We start from the raw sequence: 20,796 nt of genomic DNA, 5'->3' as shown, positions 1-20,796 counted from the left end.
GCACAAGTTAGTGATGAAACTTGCTTTCATATTGGTTGTATCCACTAGTTAGTGATGGAACTTGTTTTCATATTAGTTGTATCCTCCTACACTACAGACTAATGGGTGACGCCTGCAGACTTTCTAGTTAAAATTGCCCACAATCTAACAATGATTTACTAAAATCACAAATTCAAGTAATTTCAATTATTATTATTTTTAAATGAATAACATAGCTTCCAAGTAAAACACACATATCAGATGAAGACTAAAATCACAAATTCAAGTAATTTCAATTATTATTATTTTTAAATGAATAACATAGCTTCCAAGTAAAACACACATATCGGATGAAGACTAAAACATGACGCACATGAGGTTTAAACTAATTTTATTAAAAAAAAATCCCATTATAAAATATTTTATCGCCAACTAATTTACATTGTATTTTATCATGAGCTAATTTACACAATAATGTCCACGAGTCTTGAATAGATAATAAGTATTTTGTTAAGATACTCCTTGATGTGAAATCACTTCTCAACCCTAATCAAAATGATATTTTGAACATAATGAAAATATATTCCTACCAACTTAAAATAAAAATAAAAATTACACAATAAAATTATATTTATTAATATAAATACTTTTATTATAATGATGTTTACTTTCAATAATTTGCTGTTAAAGGTAGTTACGAGCCGTTGTAATAAGTATGAATATAGTTAAAGTTAATTGTGTCTTCAGGTATACCCCATTACAATGAGAAGTTAGGTTTTCCAAATATCAAAGTGATCGCTGTCATGAATTATGCTCTACGAGAAATTTGGACTTTGGAAACTTTGTGGGATATGACCGTTTCAAAGACACATGTACTCTAATTGTTTTGAGAAACACAACATTTGTCCCCTTTTCAACTCCACCTCAACGAGCACTAAGGTAGCCGTTGATAATGGTTGACCCCACGCCACGGCAAATTTGAATTTGAATTTTCCAAATTATTCATTTTTTGGAAAAAAATATTAGATTTTTATGGGTTCTCGAGAAGCGGGCCGATGCATTCAAACGAACGACCCGTTTTGTATCGTCGATCGCCGGGCTTTTTAAACTGCACCGTCGATCGTCAATCGATCGATGCCTCTCTGTGTTAATTTCTCCCAATAATTATATCTCCAGAGATCTTCAGATGAGAAGTAAAATTTGACTGTTATTCCTGCTTCCGAGGCATTCCGAGGAAGAAGACGATCATCGACATTGTTCTCTTCTTTGATTCTTCTTCATAAGTATATATTCGAGTTGCCGTGAATTCTTGTCACAGAAATCCGATTTTGAAGCTCATCTGTCAGTCAGGAGGAACTGGATATCTGAAATAAAAAATTCCCAGAGCCGATGAATAGTTCTGCGTTTAATGCAGAGGCAAGACGGATTCTATAGCTCGCGGCAGTTGGTGGTGGTGGTTTCTCGCCAGCAATCTACAGGGGAGTTTCTTTACGGTCATCGCCAGGTTAGTTTTAAGATTAAGTGTTTATATGCTTTTCTGTGCATGCCCCACTTGGGATTTGAAGTCTTACACAAGCAATATTTGGGGTCACTGCGTCACCCTTACGGGATTTGAACTCTGACCAACTCAACCTGTGAAAGGGCTTCTTATGCGCAATGGGCCCTTTACTAGATTTGAACGCTTGCCCACTTATTGAAAACAGGCTTTGTTGCGATGGGCAGTGTTTTGGAGCCTTGGGTGCCGTCTGAAAACGTGGTACATGTCAGATATTGATTCTCTCTGCCCACCCACTCACGTGGTGAAATACCTTGTTCTTTTGCGTACTTTAAACATGCCATGTTTGAATTTCAAGCAAACTCCTCTGTATCAAACCTCCTAATTGTCAATTCCAGCAGTCCAATGCTAGGCCTTCGGAACCCATCAAGTCTATTGCCATACATCTGTAGGGCATCGCAGGCGATAAATTTTGAAGTTGAAGTATGTTTAAACTTTAAACTGCCCCATGCTTAAATTCTCTCCAGTTTTAATGTCCTCCTACGGCCAAGGATCTGAAATGTCATGAACATTGTTGATTTTAGCGTACAAGCCCTTGAATTTTTTTAGCGTTGATCGGAGATGGCCTGAGCGTAGAAAAATGCTATTCTTTATTTGCAAGCAATGTCTTGTGTTTGAAAAATTGCAAACTCTATTCTTTTTGGACTCCATTATCTTGGGTTTGAATGGTTATAAGAAATATCTAAGTCTGCTATCTGCATTGAGTTTTTTCTGCTGTTGAAAAACTGATTAACTGTAGATCTCTCAAGCACATTAATGGAAATCCTTGTGCTGTCTCAAATGGCTGACTCTGTGGTTGGAAAACAGCATGTTACGCGAAATGTCTTCATTGCGAATCTTCAGGCGAAATTCTCAGAAAAATGTCACACAGGAAGATGCTGAGAATGTCTCAGAAAATCCAAGTGATTCTTCATTGCCTTCAACGGCAATGGCTGGTTCTATGAGGGCTCCCCTTTGTCCAATTTCTGAACCATCACAGAAACTAGCTGGCATTCCTGCAGAGAATTCCACTGGTTCTCGAAGACCTGATCTGACTCCAGCCAAACCCAAAGGGAAGGGATTTGCAAAGGCTGATAATCCAGAAATGCCTGCTAGCACAACACCAGAAAGACATGGGGCTGTACCCGGATCAGCTGGAAATATTCTTAGCAGAAACAGGTTCGGCTGGTCACAGAAAAGTGACATTCCTTCCAGAGAGTCCAACTCTACAAGAGGGACCCGGTCTCCAATTGTACGGGAAAATCACAGTGAAAGCGCTGGTGACACGAGTTTTACTCCTCGGTCATTAAACTATACAGTTGCAAGTGAAACATACCATGCCAGTGGCAATGTGCAACATTCTAACAGAGGGTTTGGGGTTGGAAATGGAGGCTCAAACTATGCAACTCCTCGGCCTGTAAGAACTGCAGGGAAGGCTTCTTCCAATCAGTCAGAAAGCAGCTCCAATAGCAGTACACCAACCAAAAGTGTCCCAAGGATAATGAACAATGTAGTTTCTGCTGTTACAGCTACGAACAGTTTTCGCATTCCTGGTTCTCAAGGCTCAACTGTACGAACTGGTCATAATTCCAAAAATCTTGCTGTGGCATCAACGCCACCTACAGTGGTAAATACTGTTGAAGTGCCACATTTTGAGCTCAATGAAGACCCTTCATTTTGGATGGATCACAATGTACAGGTGCGAATTCTTTTTTGTTTTTGTTGAATCTTTTTTGAAAGTGGTTTGAGAAACATTGAGGGGCTGCACCACAGAGAGTGGATTTCCTTTGGCTTAGGGTACCAGGTCTGAGGGGTAGCTATTCGGCAAAAATTGACCAGGACTTACATCTGGTCTCATCCCTTGGAAACTCATTCCCTTCAGGTGGGGCAGAGTACAAAAAGAATGGAAACTTGTTGTTGGATGCCCTAATACTCTGTCAATCTCCACTATTGAACCAATACCCTGTTGGCAAGGGAAATAGTCTTCTTTAGTTAAAGTGGAGTGGTTGAGCTACATTTTGCTAAATTCTCTTGGAAATGCAATTTTGGGCTAGAGAGTCTTTTTATATTTTTGTGCCATATGGTAGTTTTTGGTGACTACAGTTATATCTTTGCATTTTGCAGGTTTTGGTTCGAATACGCCCTCTCAACGGTGCAGAGGTAGCTTCTCAAGGATACAATAGGTGTTTGAAGCAGGAGAGTGCACAGACTGTTACATGGCTTGGTCCCCCTGAAACACGTTTCACATTTGATCATGTTGCCTGTGAGACTATCACACAGGTGCGCATATTGACATTATGGATAATATTATGTAGGTGAGTCTTATTTTGAACTGCGTCTAAAGCTGATTCTTTCTGGAAATCATTTTTGGACTGCAGGAAATGCTATTCAAAGTGGCAGGCTTGCCAATGGTGGAAAATTGCATGTCAGGTTACAATAGCTGTATGTTTGCTTATGGTCAGGTAGGTTTTAAATATGTGTTATATGTTTGACAAACTTTTCTCCTGTCATTGTTAAGATGTGAGAACACCACTATCATCGGAATCTCACAAACTGCAGAAGTTCAAATTACAAGTGAAACACTTAAATGCTAATTAATGAAAAATGCCTTGTAGACTGGGAGTGGAAAAACACATACAATGCTTGGTGACATTGATGAATTGGACAGGCGACCTAGTGCAAACCGTGGAATGACTCCTCGTATTTTTGAATATTTATTTGCAAGAATCAAAGCGGTAATCTATCATGTTTTAAAAATTCTGGAGTTTTTTATCCACTGTTGCTTTTGCTAGTGGCAAGAATGTTTGGAGCTTAGTTTCTTCCCTTGTGGGCACAGGAAGAGGAAAGCCATAGACATGAGCAACTGACATATATCTGCAAATGCTCCTTCCTTGAGATTTATAATGAGCAGATTACAGATCTGTTGGAGCCATCTTCTACTAATTTACAAGTAAACAGTCTTTCGCCATTGCATTCAATCAAGTTAATTTCTTGTTGTCTAATTTATGTTTTTTAGTAGTTAGTACATGCAGCAGGTTTTTAAGATTCTATTTTTCAAGGTATATTGTTCTTTGTGCAGTTGAGAGAAGATGTTGGGAAGGGTGTATATGTTGAAAACCTTACAGAGATTGAAGTGAGGAATGTGCACGACGTTATTCAGCTTTTGCTTCTGGTACTTTATGAGACAAGTCTCTTTATGCTCAATATGATTAATTTATACTGATTATTTGCATCTAACCCCAAATTGTCATGGATCTTGTGATTACCAGGGAGCTGCAAACAGAAGGGTTGCAGCTACCAATATGAATCGTGAGAGTAGTCGATCACATAGTGTTTTTACTTGTGTAATTGAGAGCCAATGGGAAAAGGACTCTATGACCAACATTCGTTATGGAAGGCTTAACCTTGTGGATCTTGCTGGTTCGGAGAGGTATCTTAAAACCTGCATTTTGTTGAAGGAAGAGCTATTTTAAGTTTTAAAGAACCATTTTCCAGACCATTGGCTGATTGTTCTTTGTTCACTTCAAAATAGGCAGAAAAGCTCTGGTGCAGAAGGAGATCGTCTGAAAGAAGCTGCAAACATCAATAAATCGTTGTCAACTCTTGGGTAATTTGTTCAGATCTTTTACATATCTTTATTTGGCATCTCTATGCCAAGATTTATACCATTTCTCATTGTCATGTTTGGATTTGATTTATTTGGATAAAGTATATGTGTCTTTATCTAATAACTGTAATTGAATTGATCTCCAACAGTTTTTATTTAAAAATATGATCAATAAAAGTTTTTGTGGTTGTGTAGCCTTGTTATCATGATTTTAGTGGATGTGGCTCATGGAAAACAACGCCACATTCCTTACCGAGATTCGAGGCTTACATTCCTTCTTCAGGTAAAGATATATGGAAAGTGAGATGCTTATTTGTTATCTGTCTTCTGAATTTTTCATTCCAACTTGGTGTAGATAATTAAACCTTCTCCATGTTTGCAGGATTCACTTGGTGGTAACTCTAAAACAACAATTATTGCAAACGTCAGTTCATCAATATGGTTCGTGACCATTTTTTGTGGCTGGATAGAATATTCTCAACATAGATTTGCCTTTGACAGGTCCCTTAATGTCATTATTACATTTTGGATCTTCAGTGGAAAATAATCCCTTTTTTAATGTTGCACAGCTCTGCGAATGAGACATTGAGCACACTTAAGTTTGCTCAGAGAGCAAAATTCATTCAAAACAATGTATGTAGTGAATATTTTTTCAATTTATAAATACATGCTTGTTGTGTTACAGTCATTTCATGTATTGTTTGATTTTGATTTAACCATCACATTTTGAATTGGTTGATATTATCAGGCCATTGTCAACGAGGATGCTTCTGGAGATGTTATGGCTTTAAACCGTCAAATACAACAGTTGAAGGTCTGACTTGACTTTTGTTTATCATTCCCTTTTTTCTGTTTGTATTGTATATGCTGAAACTGGGGAAAATGTGTGAACAATGTTTACAGGAGGAGCTGAATTTTTTTAAACGTCAAAATGTTTCAAGATCTCTATCATTTCGGTCTACAATTTTTACGGAGACCAAATCTGGTACTAATAATGAAGGAAGTATCACTGTTGTGCCTGGTAACAATCTGGAGCCTCCTGAATGTTCTGACATATTGCACAGTAACAGAGCATCAGGGAGCCCAAGGATATCCAGTAAGAAGGTTTGGCTATTTTCACATCAATTATATACAGTCGTTTGACTTATTTTCGTATGAGATTATCTACAGTTTAACAGTCTGTATATATGGTCACCAAATACTAAAGATTGATAGATGAATAGATCCTGATTGCTTTTGAATTTGGTTTCTCTACTATAGCTAAAATCACTGGAAGCTACCTTGGGTGGTGCATTGAGAAGAGAACAAGTGGCCGAAAATACTATGAAGCGGCTGGAAGCTGAGATTGAACAGCTAAACCGTTTGGTATGTCTAGACTTAAAACTTCAATCAATCTATTCTTATATCTATGTTTGGTGCATATGTCAATAAAATTAGGGAACTGTCTAGTTTGGTCCAGGGCAATTGACACAAAGTCTTTTTGTCATATAGTTGACAGAAAATGATAAAAGTGTCATTTTAGAGTTTTTCCAGCAGAGCTGTTAGTGTCCTAAGCAAATAGTTTTCTCAGGGCAGCCATTACCTATGAAGATGTAGTGGTTGAGAAACTTCAATCAATTATAGAAAGTATGAGTAAATACTTCAGGGATGGCTTTCTACATTTGGGTTCTCAATAATTTACCTTTCTTTTTTTACTTTTGAAGAAAAATACTCTGGTTTGTGTGGTTCGTGGAGGGTTTATTTGTTTATGAAATCAGGGGGCATAATTAATGGCTGCCTATACATGACATGACAGGTTCGCCAAAGAGAAGAGGACACTCAGTGCAGTAAAATGATGCTACGTTTTCGAGAGGATAAAATTAGAAGGCTGGAATCTATTGAAGATGGTTTATTGTCGGTTGATGCATATCTATTAGAGGAGAAAAATGCTTTATCTGAAGAGCTTCAGCTTATTCGAGGGAGAATCGATCGCAACCCTGAACTTACTCGATTTGCCATGGAAAACATAAGGCTTCTCGAACAACTTAGAAGGTAAGATTTAACTACTGTTTCCTATGTTTTTACTGGATGTTTAGATAGAATAATAAACATGTATATATTTGTAGGCATTCCTTCTGCTTTACTCTGTAGATCAACCCATTGTTGCAAATATCTTTGATTTCTTCCAACATTTCTGATTATTTTGAAGCTTTTTGGCTGTTGATTATTTCGGGTTTTTTCAAGTTTTTCATGCCCAAGTTTGTGCTTGCTGTTATTTTAAGCTTTAACTGATATTTTGAATAACTTTCTATTTTGGATCCCTGGCGATGTTATTTGCAACATTGGTTATAAATGCTTATGATGAGTTATAAGTGATGGCAGGTTCCAAGATTTCTATGAAGGAGGGGAGAGAGAAATTTTACTTGCAGAGGTTTCTGACTTGCGTGATCAGGTTTGTAAGACATCTGTACAGCTCATCAGATATTTTTAAAGGGTTTTTAGTAATAAAAAGCTTTAAAAGCCTCTTTTGTTTATTCTTAACAGTTGGTTGAAGTCCTTGAAGGAAGGATGGAACATGATAAGAATCCATGTGCACTTTCAATACCACAGGTAAAAATATCTTGACTTGACGAGAATTGTATATGTTGTCATTTTGTCTGGGTTCTGAAGAGAACTGTTGTTCTCTGGATGCAGGAGGTGCTGCCCCCAGAGCTTGCTAGTGCTGTGAGAGAGAACCAAATGTTAAGATTAGAGGTCTGTATCTTGTCTGTCCGCAATTTAACTTGTTAATGCATGATGTGATGCTGTGAGAGAGAACCAAATGTTAAGATTAGAGGTCTGTATCTTGTCTGTCCGCAATTTAACTTGTTAATGTTACCCCATTTTATAATTTCTTCTTCATGATGTGATGCTTTGTTTGTTGCAGGTAGATAATGCCCATAAAGAGATAGAAGATTGCAGGAATCATCTAAGCGCATGCCTGGAATCTAATGAAAAAATGACAAGGTAGTTACGATGAAGTCAATTCTTGAGACAGCATTTCATATATGCATTTTTATGTTTCTGGATTTGCATAGCTTAGCTTGTTGATATATCAAGGGGAAAGTTTGTTATTCACTGCATGCCTAAAAAGCAAATGAAAAAATGACAAGGTAGTTATGATTAAATCAATTCTTGAGACAGGACTCCGTATCTACATTATTATGTTTCTGGAGTTGCATAGCTTAGTTTGCAGATATTGCAAGGGAATGTTAGTTATTTACTTGATGATTGCTTTACTGCAATGTCCTCAGTGAAATAGATGAATTACATATGCAACTTGAAGAACTCAAAAAAACTTGTGTTAAGCAAGAAGAGGAATTGGAAGCTTTGAGGGTATGTTTTTTTTTTAAGCCTTGCATTTTTATTATGTTAGGAAGTTAGGCCTGGAGTAGCATTCCTGGTTAGAAAAATCGCTAAGAATATTTGGAGTTACTGATTGTGGTGAAATCTGCAGTCTCAATCAACAGGTGGTCAGTCTCTGGAGAGAGAGAATAGGCAGGAGCAAATCATAAATGACCTAAAAGCACAGCTTCATGCGGTTAGTCTATGCCTTATATTCTCTCAGTGAGTTGGTTTCACATGTGATGTCCACTAAAATCTAGTCTACTGGTAACTCATTGGGCTAACTAGCTCATTTTGGTTGTTGAAAAGTCTTATGGCTGCCTACTTCAAAAGTAAATGGAGAAATGAAGTTTAAACTTTAAATATAGATAATATTATATAGTCAATCTACTGCTATTCTAAATTATACTTCTTTATACAGGAAATGGAGTTAAGAACACAGATTGAGGATGTTCAAGCATCTTTGAAGAATAACCGGCATGATTTACAAGAGAAAGCACATAGGGAACAAGAGCTGGAAATGAGGCATTCAGAGGAAATAATGCAGCTGCAACTAGAGCTTGAATCAATGGAAGCTGTTTTAGAAGAAGAACGATTGTGTCGGAAAGAGGCAGAAGATAGGGTTTTGCAGTGTATCCAGGAGCTGGAAGCAGCAAGTAAAAAGTCTTTGCAAGTTAACAAAGAACTAGAAACAGCTTTGGCAAAAGTCGAGGATGACAAGTCAGTGATTGAAGCCTTAGAATCACAACAGCTCCTTTCAATAAATGAACTGGAAAAACTTCAAGTTAAAAATGAGGATATTTTGGAACTGTTAAGCAGGAATGAAGAGGAAAGAAGCATACTGGAAAGGCAGAATGAAATTTTGCAAGAACAGCTGAATAGAGATCAAAATCTATATGCAATGGAAACTTCTAGAAAAGATGAATGTGGAGAACGCTTAAATTCTGACGATTCGACTATGCAAGTTAAGCTAGAGAGAATGCAAAGGGCTCTTGATAAAGCCAGAAAACTCAACAGACGATTTCAGAATGAACAAGCTTCACAGTCATCACATGAAAAGGAAATGGACCAGGTCCAAAGACAGGTTGAAACAGAAACAGCTGAGGTAATTATTTCCTTACAGGAAGAGCTTCTTGCGCTTCGTGAACAGGTTGATTCAACAACTGTGAAAGAAGCTGACACAAATGAACAGATTATGCATTTGAAAGGAGAAATAGAAGAACTACAAGTAAGATTAACATGTGTTACAAAAGAAAATGGGACATTAGTAAGTATATTGGCTGAGAAAGATGCTGAGATAAGGACACTGATGGATGAATGGGAAAACGCAGCTTCAGAGCTAGCAAATTTTCTTGCAGAAGGAGATCAGGCACTTGAAGATGCATCTGAGCAGATGGATAACATAATAGATTCATTTCCCCAAAGAAAACTTAAGCTTAATCAAGGAGTAGAGAGGGTGGTGGCCATACTTGCTGAAAAGGAAAAGACAATTGATGTGCTTCAAAAAAGACTGCAGCATGTGCATAATCTAGCTCGTGATACAGAAGGAAAGATTAAGTCCTTGAAAGAGGCAACATTGGCAATTACAGAGGCACAGCAACAAGAGAATGATGAGATGACTAAAGAGGCAATTACGATGAGATCAGATCTCACTGAGAAACTGTCCATCATTCAAGAATTAAAGAGTGTGGTAGAACATTACAAAAGCAGCATAAAAGAGGCAGACAAACGTGCCGCTGCCGCATTCATTATGGTGAAGAAGCTTACAGAGATAAATGAGGTTCAGGCAGAGGCAGAGAAAAGAGCAGTGGTCCATTTCGAGGAAGCATCAGAGGTGAGCAGTCAGAAGGATAATTTGATTCAAGATTTGAAAAATGAAATTTTTGAAGCAAGATTGCAGATTGATTCTCTGAAGCAGCAGATACTGAAATTCAAGGAAGAAAGAGATGAACTCATGCTAGCACTGGCTTTAGAGCAAAGTAATGTGAAAGCTGCTGAGATGACAGCAGCAGTTAAAGAGAAGGCCTTGCAAAATGTGGAAGATCAAGTTGAGAAATCATGGCAAAAGGTTTTCGAGCTCGAGGCTATTCTTTGTTTGTCTTTAGCAGGTATTGAGAGGGATCTATCTGCTGAAAGACTCAATGCAAATACCCTTTTTAACAGTTTCAAAAGGCAAGTTCAAGAACAGTTTGAAGATGTGCATGTTCTAAAGGAGGACCTCCTTTATAGGATCAGTGATCAAACAAAAGAGATAGAGAGAGCTGGGGCAAATCTAAAAGGTAATCAGGAGAAAGAAAACACATTGGTCATTGCCTTTGTAGATGCAATCCTTGTGGCCAAGAAAATGCAACAAAGAAATGATAGGATTATGTGTCAACTTAGAGAGAGTGAGACATCATTGAAATGTGCTTGGGACAAATTACAGAAAGCAGATCTTGAGCTGAAAGAGAAAGATCAAAAGGTCCATGAAATGATGGTATCCTTGCAAGCAATTGAGGTTACCAAGGCCAGGGTAGAATCAGAAAAGCAGCAACTTATGGCTGTAGCAGATCAGGCATTGTCAACTTGTTCAGAAAAGGAACAAGAACTGTATATTGCACAAAAAGAATTAGCATGCATTCATGTGAAATTGGAAGAGGTTGAGAACAAGGATCGTTCTCTTAATGCTATAATGGATGAATCTTTGAAACAACTCAAGGATCTTGAAGATGAACGTTTGCTACTCTTGGCAGATTTGGATGCTCAAAAAAGTAGTTGGGATGATGAGAGGCAGAGGCATCAATCTGAAAAGAAAGAACTTGAAGAACAGATGGTGACGAGACAGATGATGGTTACTGAAGACCTCTCCGCCACACAATCCAAACTACAGACTACTGAGAAGAAACTGGCTGAATCAATGTTAACGATTGAGGCTCTATTGTTAGAAAAAAGCAACTGGGAAGTTGAAAAGGAAGGTCTGCTTAAAGAGTCAGCTGATGCTCATTGTAAGATTTCTGATAAGGAAAATGAGCTCTCATCTTTGCATGTTATGTTAAATGAAATTCAGCTGAAGCTACAATCAACAGAGGACAAAGTGGATGCTCTGTCTTTGTTACTTAATGATTTTGAATGTTCTGAAGAACACTGGAGAAGTGAAAGGGAGAGTCTCTCTTCTAAGGTTGATCTTCTGCATACTGCCCTTGTTGAAAAGGAGAAAGAGGTGGAAATTCTTCAAAATCAGCAAGTTACACAAGTTTCAGAAGCTGTTCCACGGTCTACTTTGAAGGAAGATCAAAATGGAGATATCAAGTCAGAACTGGAGAGAATGAAATTTGAGTCTCAAAATCTCAAAGAAAATCTCTTTGAGAAAGATGAAACTATTTTATCGGTAAGAAAAGAAATGGAAGCTGCTCTAGCAAGCTTAAAGGAAGCTGAGATGGAGATGGAAAGAACAATAAATGAAAAAGAGGAACTGAGGAAGGCTGAGAAGCAGGGAAGGCATAAAATTGAATCACTTATTACTGAGATTGAGCATTTGCAAGATCAGGTAAATCATAGAGAAAGAGAACTTAAACTACTGCAGTTGGAGATGCCAAAATTGCTTGGAGCAGTGGAGAAGAGGATGAAGGATGCTGAAGAAAGCTGGCGAAAAGAGAAAGAGGTGTTTAGGACTTAATTGTTGTATTATATTTATCATTTTTACCTACATCCTGCTGCTTAAGCTGCATACAAATAGATTCATCTCTTTCTTGGAATATTTTTTATTATCAACTTGCAGTTAATTTGACAATATGTTTTAGTTGCTTGATATCAGTACAAGACAATGATTTTTGGTTAAATTTTCTGACAGATATTATCTCTTGAGCTAACTGATGCCAAGCTGATTGCTGCTGAAAAAACAAGTGAGGCTGCTGTTGTGTTTAGGAAGTTTGAGGAGAGCCAACAGACTATTAAGGAAGCAGATCTCATGCTCAATACGTTGTTGAAAGCAAATGAAAATGCAAGATATGACACAGAACAGTGGAAGAATGCAGGGCAAGAGTTGGCAACAGAAAGATGTTCTTTGCTTGATGAGATTCAAAGAACCAAAAAAGCTTTTGAGAAAAAGGAAGAGCAATTTGTGTCAATGCAAGAGCAGATGCAGATGAATTTGCAAGAAACCAGAGACCAGATTTCCAGTGTAAAAGAAGTTGCTATAAACTCAATGAGAGGACTTGAGGAGGAATTCGAGACTATTAATACAGAAATTGGTAGCTTAAAATTAGATCTTTCACATGCCCTAAAAGCACCAAATTCATGGCTTGAAGAGATTATGTCCATTATCGCTGAAAAAGGTAGTGCTGCATTGGTTTTGCATGCTTGCCAAGTAGAGGCACTATTAGGAAAGCTGCAGGCACTACACACAGAGATTGATTCTCTTAATGTAAAACTACATGAATCCAACAGAAGCATATCTCAGTTGGAGGAGAATAACATGATCTTAAGAGGAGAAGTTGATAGGTCTTGCAGTTTGGGCACCAAATTAGAAGTTGAAATTAAGACCAGTTTAGGCAAAATTAATGAGAAAGAAGGGCAACTGGAAAGGCTTATGGTTCAATTAGACCAGTTGGAGAAGAAAATGTCCGATTTGGAAGGGCAGGAGGATCTGATGATGAGATGGTTCACTGCTAAGGACTTTGATTTGGCTAACTTGATCCCAAGGGTGGAAGAGCAACAAAATAATGAATTGGAGGTTGCTAGGAAACTTGAAATAATGGAAAGTGAAAAGGGGGAATTACATCTTCAACTCAAGAACTCTTGTGAGAAGATTGAGCAGATGCAGAGAGAAAAAGAAGAATTAAGTTTCCAACTAGAGCAGTCTTGCAAGAAAATTACACTAATGTTCGATCTGCAAGAATCAAAATGTAAAGAGATTGATTTGCTTCACGTGAAGCTTCATGAATGTAACACAAGGGCTGGTGAGTTAGAGAAGTATAACATGGATTTAAAAAATGAGATTGAAGAGTATAAAGTGGCTATAGCTGAGTTGCAAGTGGATTTAAATGATGGTGACTCAGAAAGAACTTTTGAAGCAGTCAAGGGAAGAGAAAGCTTGGGTGGACAGCTGGAAACATTGAAAATGGAGCTGTCTGATTTAAAGATGAAGAAGGAAACTCTGAGCAAAGCAATGATAGAGAAGGTATCTGAAGTTACAATTCTGCATCAAGAACTAGACCAACATACCAGGGTGCAGAGTTCTCTTCAAGAAACTCTTCGACGGGTGGATGATTTGCAAAGAGAGAATCATGAACTCTCTCTTCAGATGAAACAGACTTCTGAAAAGATTATACAGTTGGAAGAAGAAAAGATGACTCTTGTACAGGAGGGATCAAGACTTCAAGAACAATTAAGTTCATTACTCCTTGAGCTTGATCATAGTTGTGAAAGATCAGCTTCTTTTGAGAAGCTTTCTGCTGATGCTAATGAAAAGTTGAAAAAGAGGCATGAAGAGATTGAAGTCCTCCATAGGCAGTTAGAGGAAGCATCCAGCAATGCAATGTGCTCGGCACAGAAATGTGAAGAGTTACAAGACAAATTAAACACGTTGGAGTTATCTTTTAGTGCACTAAAATCTGATATTGATATGAAAAACAGAGATTTGATTCAGGTTCAACTTGCCCATTCCAAAATTTTAGAGGAGATTGCACACAATCACCAAAAGAACGAGGACTTGATGACTAAATTGAATGCCTCTGAGATGGAAAACATGGAGTTAAGAGAGAATATAGCTAAAGAGGTTGAAACTAAAGAAAGATTATTTTCTGAGCTTCAGCAAAGCAATGATGTTATTGAAGAAATCAGGAGGGAAAATTCTAAGCATGTTGTAGATTTGCAAGAGAGAGAAGCAGAGAATATTAGGTTATTTCAGCAGAAGGAAGACATTTCTAATCATCTGTCTGGAGTGGAGAGAGAGAATGAAGCAATGAAGGAAACTCTAAGCACTCAAAATGACAACCTTCAAGATTTAGCCGAGCAGATAGCTCTTAAAGATGATTATTTGAAGAAGGTACAGACTATTGCTCTGCAATTGTCCAAAGATAGCTGTTATTCCACTCATGTAGCTGACGATCTTGAGGCCAAGCTTTCTAGCTTGCAGGACAGAGTTTTCTCTGTCATGCCTGTGGAGAGAGCTGATGAAATGCTGGTCATAGAAAAATTCCTTAAATGCATATCTGAACTTGAGGAGAATGCACATATGTTTTTAGCTAAAACTGAATTGCTTGAGTTGAACTTCAAAGATATGTTTTCACAGAATGCTGCATTGATGTCAGAACTACAACGGAAAGAGGAAATTCTGAATGGTTTGCAATTTGATTTGAGTTTATTGCAAGAATCTGCATCCAAAGCGAAGGACCAAAAAGATGAAGTTCAGGAGGCATCTGCAGCATTGAAATTGGTTCAAGAAGATCTATTAGCAAAAGCTAATGAGCTCAACACAGTTATGTCTCATAATACAAGGCTAGAGATAGAGCTAATGGAGAAGGTAAGTGAAGTGACCAGTCTGAACATAGAGCTTACACAACTAAAAGAGATTTTGGCCTCTGTCTCAAATGAAAACTCTCAGCTTGCAACTGATGTTGAAGACCTATTAGCAAAGAGAAATTCTGCAGAAGAGGAATTGGAAGAGAAACAGAGAGTGATTGAAGGATTAGAGGAAGAGCTCCTTGAGATGAGTTCTCTGGTAGATCACCAGATGATCAATTCAATTGAAAGCATGAAATGTGAGCTGAACAATGTTATTAGAGAGAGGGACCGTCTTAATGCAGAAGTACTTGCTCTGAGTGAACAGCTAGAAATGGCCCAGGCTTTTGCAGATGAACGGGAAGCTATTGCTGTGGAAGCACGTCAGGTCTGCTCACATATATTTTTTATTTTGTTTCTCACTTTTGGAACCCTTTTTGTTTGCTTCCATGCCCTTATAAAATACTTTTTATGATGGGCAGGTTGCAGAGGCAAGGAAAACTTATGCAGAAGAGAAAGAGGAGGAGACTAAGCTTTTGGAACGGTCAGTTGAAGAACTAGAGCGTACTGTAAATGCATTAGAGAGCCAGGTAGGCTTGGTAATGTGGAAAATACAATTGCAAGTGTCTTGTATTTGCATTGGTTATTGCTCATTCTAATTGTTGCTTTCTACATAAGGTGGACATTGTGAAACGGGAGGCTGAAAGGAAACGTCTGATGAGGGAGGATTTGGAATTAGAGCTGCAAGCCCTAAGACATCAGATGTCAACAATGCAGAGTGCACAAGCCTCTATGAATATCCAAAGCTCAAGTGAGTCGATGGAGAATGCCAATGAAAACCCAAGGTGCAGATTCCTATACAATTGAAATTTATGCATACTTCATGCTGGTTTATGTATGGCCAAGTGGTTTATAAATCATGATTGTTCCCTATGCAGGGCTATGGCAGGAAGAAATCTTGATTTGCGTGAGGCACGCAAACAGATTAAAGTTCTAGAGAAAGAAATTGAAGAAAAAGATGTGGAGGTACCTAACTTGTGAAATGCCAATTTTCTTTAAAACTTAAAGATTAATTCACTGATACAAGCCTTACCTCAGTCTCCCTTTTCATGCAGATCAAGAAGTGCAAAGCCCATATTACGGAATTGGTTATAAATGCAGAAACACAGGCAAATGAATACCAGCAAAAGGTATGGAGAACAATTGGATTGTTTTTTAACTTTTAATGCATTTGAGCACTTGAACTCAGTCAGCAGTTCTTGATTCCTCTACGATGAAAGCATAGATATGATTGGTTGCTGATCCAATTTGTTTTTCCCAACTGTTGAAGCAGTATAAAGCATTGGAGGCCATGGCAAATCAAGTTAAGGCTGAACAAACAAACTCCAATGCTATGGCTTCATCTATGAACAAGACAGGGGAAAAGACTGCTGCTAAGTCTAGAGGTTCAGGGTCACCATTCAAATGTATTGGGTTGGGTTTAGCCCAACAGATGAATTCAGAGAGGGATGAAGAGTTGCATGCTTCCAAGCGACGTATAGAAGAACTTGAAGGTCTTCTTGCAGCTCGACAAAAGGAGGTACATGGCTGCTTTTTGCAATGATATTTTGGAATTGTATTTTGTAATTGCAGAACAATATTTTAAAATCTAGCAGCAAGTATTAATGATGATACGTGGGTTCAAAGCCCTGAGTGGTTGCAGATGAGACCAGGTGTAACTCCTGGATAATTGCTCCTCATAGTACCACAGCTTAGGACAGCTGTAAGCGGCTTTTGGGAAAAAAACATATCATAAAATAAAATCAATGACTGAATCTTCCTAACTTTAGTCTTTAACTCATGTTATGTTCCTACCTTACTGCTGATTTCATGCAAGGCCTAAAAGTCTGGCATCCCTATTTGATTGATGCAGTGAAGAACTAACTAGCAATTTTTTAACTCGCAGGTGTAAAGGATTTAACTTACATTGTTTTTTGTATACTGATTATGTTTCCGTTTCTTCTGAGATATTTATGATGAACCCTAATCTGGTGAAAGCAGAGAGCAGATCTTTGACCTACATTGTTTCTGAAGCTGTTAGTGTTTTTCTGCTTCTCAGATATTCATGCTCAATTCGAGGCTGGCTGCGGCAGAGAGTATGACACATGATGTCATAAGGGATTTGCTAGGAGTTAAATTGGATATGACCAATTATGTTGTGAGTTCTCTTTTGAGCTCATAGGCTTCATTGATTTGGTGTCAGCAAAATTATTATTATTATTATTTTCTATAATATTTAATATTTATGTCATCTGATTCTATGCTTTCCTAATAGTCTGTACTAGATAATCAACAAGTACAAAAGATAGCAGAAAAAGCTCGGCGTCAGAATGAAGAGTCGCAGGAAAAGGTTTGTCTACTTATGTCTACTTATGTAATAGTTGTCAAATCACTTCAATGAGAAATTTCTGAAACTATTTACTTGATTATGATGGGCAGGAACAGGAAGTGCAGAAGCTAAGACATCAATTGAATGATTTAATTGAAGAAAGAGAGAGGTACCTGCATGTTATTATGTTGTAGGCTTGGACATATAGTAGAACCACTAGAATAAGCAATCTCAGATAGCATGTCTAAATTTTTCATTTTTTTAGTGAACTACGCTTCGCTTGTTTTGAATGCTATATTATGGACGAACATGACCTCTTCATTGCACTGAGGTCTTGAATTTGGTTGGACAGCTGGCTTGATGAAATTAATCGCAGACAAGCAGAAATGGTGGCTGCCCGAATTGCAGCTGAAAAGCTCCGACAGAGGGATCAGTTCCTGACTACAGAGAGTGATATGTTGAAGGTATGCATTTTTTTTACCATATTTTGGTTCCTGATCAGGCAGACCACTGGGTTGTAAGTCATGTCGCAGAAACTGAATATCTTTTTTAACCATATTCCAGACAGACAATGCTAATCAGAAGAGGAAGATTGTGGAGCTTGAGGATGAGATTAAGAAGCTTTCAGGGCAACAAAACCTACAACAACGAATTCATCATCATGCAAAAATTAAGGCAAGCATATTTTACTGTTGGCCAGTCTTCTGGCAATTTATGGCGTTTAATTTTTGAAGTCACAAAACTGCCCACGTAAAAGTACAATTCACGGAAATTAATCACTAATTTGCATCTAAACCTACCTACGAATTAACCTATCGTTCTTATTTTCTTGCAAGATAACGTGTTATTTAGATGAATATAATATTCAGAGTAATGTACCCATTTGTTGGTGGGGGTTTTCTCGTTTGATGGTGTTCCCATTTCCAAAACTATAGTAAATGTTTCTATATTTTGTGCATCTTAGTTCTAAACATATTGGTTTGTAATGAGTGGAAGTTAATAGGATACTCTACAAATTCATGCTGAATGTTGCAATTTGATGTTGCTTCATATGGCAGGAAGAAAATAATACGCTCAGAGCTCAACATGAAGAAATCAGTGCAAGACTAAGGCGAACAGAGGCTCTTCTAGCTCGTGTAAGTGATGAACTTGCTCGATACCGGACAGCTGATGGAAGGACACCTTATATTAGTATTGATGAAGAGCAGAGGCTGCGGAACAAACTCCAGGTAGATATATCCTCCTATCCTTTGGCCAAAGAAAGTTAAATCCTCTTTCATTTTCGTGACGTGTATGCTTTTTTGTCAAACAATGGATTTACTCAAAAAAACATGAGAAAGATGATGCCTTTCAGCATAAGCAGTGGCTTGAATATTTACTGGGCAATCTGATTACATATTTACAGGAAGCCGAGGAGGAAAGGGTGCAGTTGGCACAGAAGTTAGTGAGCATGTGTAACAGCGTCTTGCAGGTTGTAGAATGTATTGAATATTTATTAATTGTGTGCATGCATGGTTATATACATTAGCTTTCCAAAATGCTCTCTAAAACTTGAGAATGCAAACATGGAACCAAACAGGTAGCTGGAGTTGTTCGACCACCAAGGGACATTGATCCTTCCTTAGCAATTGAAGCACTGCAGCAACTAAAAGAGAGACTCGATTGTGCGGAGAGAGAGTTGCAGGACTTGAAGCTCAAGGTATTGATATTAGGGCCATTATTCGTTATTCTTAAATGAAGATTCACTTGGTGGAAAGTCCCAACAATTCACTCAACTTATTGATTTCTTGCTTCAGAAGATATAATTTTCTTGCATCATTCACTCTCTCTTGCTACATGATACTCTGTGATAACCAGCATTTCTTTTATTTCCACTTGACCATGCTGCTACTTATGTACTCAATGCTTGCATTCACTGCTGGGTGTTCTGTTACTACGGATGACATTCCCTGCTGGGTGTTCTTGCATCATTCACTATCACTTACAATCTCACATTCTGATGTTTGCCCTCTATGACTAGTATTTCTTTTAGTTCCACTTGATATCTGTATTTCATGGTTTCACTGATTGTAGGGTGTTCTGTTACTACAGACGAGAATTGCCAGCGAAAAGATGCGCCTGAGCGAGCTTCGCCAACAATCAAATTCTCCATTAAGTGTGAAGGCAAATGAGAGCACTAATAGTTTCACAACTGTGCAGAACAATTGCCCAAGCCCCTGCTAATTTTACTCCATAAAGAAAACGAGTAAATGGAGCGGAGGCAGATGATGATTGAATGGAGTAGAAGCCATCCATCCATAATAGTTAAATTCCAGTTAACTAACGTAACAACGGATGCATTTGTTAAACTACTAACTTTCACATTCAGGGATAGTTGTCGTACATCCCGAATCACTATTCTTAGAAGTTAGAACAATAACGGAGTATTGTTTTTTGGGCTGAGGCATTCTCTTATTAATGTGCCTCACCCTATGTAGATTATTCCTACTGTATATCTCTGTGTATCCATATTATATTGATTTATCAATGCATTGCGATTATTGTTTGCAAATGAAGATATACAATTTTATTTTTCATTTATATTCATCGCTAAGTATAGTAATAGTTGACAAACAGAAAAGGAACATGTGCCACCAAGTGCAGTAAGAAAAAGAAAAAGAAAAATAATGTTTAATAAACAGAAAAGGAACATCCACCACCACCAATTTACTAATGGTTGATGAACAGAAAGAGAATGGTGGTTGATAAAAAGAAAAGGAACATCCACCACCATGTGCAGTAATGGGTGACTGGACCTCGTAATTTATTTTGCATTTGAGATGTGCTTTATCGTTACGCCAGGAAAGAATGTAACAACTACTATTTCAAAAAAGAAAGAAAAGAAATATCAAAAACTAAGCATAAATTCATTTTAACTCTAAATGATTTATGCATTAATAGTAAGATGTATGTATTTCTTAATATTTAAGAAATATGAAAAACTAAGCATAAATTCATTTTAACTCTAAATGATTTATGTATTAATAGTAAGATGTATGTACGTGTTATATGAAAAGTAAATTATGTTATAAATTTATATAATAAAAAAAATAGAAATACAAATATAGAAAAAAATTATATTATAATTTAAATAATAGAAAAAAAATTATATTATAAATTTATATAATAGAATAAGCTAGCCTATATATATTTTAGTCTTAGATTACTTGGAGTTTGCTTATGAATTTGTTTTGATCCTTTTTAATTATTTGGGGTTTATATGGATATGTTAGTTTAAAAGTAAGGATTACAAAATCATGGCCATGGAGGTGTGCATTAGTTTATAGCTTTTGTCAATGTCTTCACAATGTTTCATTTCGTTAAGTGCTAAGTGCATGTAGGGCCATGGTTGCGTGCCATTAAGTCAACTAACTATTCACTTTCGTTCTTAACATGATGGTGTACTTCTTGGTTCAATCTATCAAA

The 20,796-nt window shown here is 37.4% G+C and overlaps 1 protein-coding gene across 1 annotated transcript; it reads left to right on the top strand.

Annotated features, from left to right (window-relative positions):
• Nucleotides 1-1,158: 1,158 nt before the first annotated feature.
• Nucleotides 1,159-19,917, top strand: POK2 (phragmoplast orienting kinesin 2). Its single transcript, XM_089404794.1, has 38 exons — nt 1,159-1,483; nt 2,342-3,212; nt 3,638-3,793; nt 3,892-3,975; nt 4,129-4,248; nt 4,350-4,463; nt 4,593-4,685; nt 4,783-4,943; nt 5,046-5,120; nt 5,316-5,403; nt 5,503-5,561; nt 5,690-5,753; nt 5,869-5,934; nt 6,024-6,224; nt 6,381-6,485; nt 6,916-7,151; nt 7,482-7,551; nt 7,644-7,709; nt 7,794-7,853; nt 8,026-8,105; nt 8,393-8,474; nt 8,596-8,679; nt 8,905-12,123; nt 12,313-15,351; nt 15,446-15,553; nt 15,642-15,808; nt 15,902-15,989; nt 16,079-16,153; nt 16,297-16,542; nt 17,062-17,160; nt 17,278-17,352; nt 17,442-17,500; nt 17,684-17,795; nt 17,896-18,006; nt 18,390-18,560; nt 18,737-18,802; nt 18,911-19,030; nt 19,423-19,917. Exons 2-38 carry the CDS (start codon nt 2,343-2,345, stop codon nt 19,552-19,554), a joined length of 10,821 nt encoding a protein of 3,606 aa, XP_089260920.1. The 5' UTR covers nt 1,159-1,483; nt 2,342; the 3' UTR covers nt 19,555-19,917.
• The last annotated feature ends 879 nt before the right edge of the window (nt 19,918-20,796 follow it).

Source organism: Pinus tabuliformis, chromosome 2_2, assembly GCF_031772625.1.
Source record: "Pinus tabuliformis cultivar Carrire ecotype Pingquan chromosome 2_2, CPIR1, whole genome shotgun sequence".
Classification (NCBI taxonomy): domain Eukaryota; kingdom Viridiplantae; phylum Streptophyta; class Pinopsida; order Pinales; family Pinaceae; genus Pinus; species Pinus tabuliformis.
The sequence above is the reverse complement of the archived record's forward strand: the minus strand, read 5'-3'. Positions and strand labels throughout refer to the sequence as shown.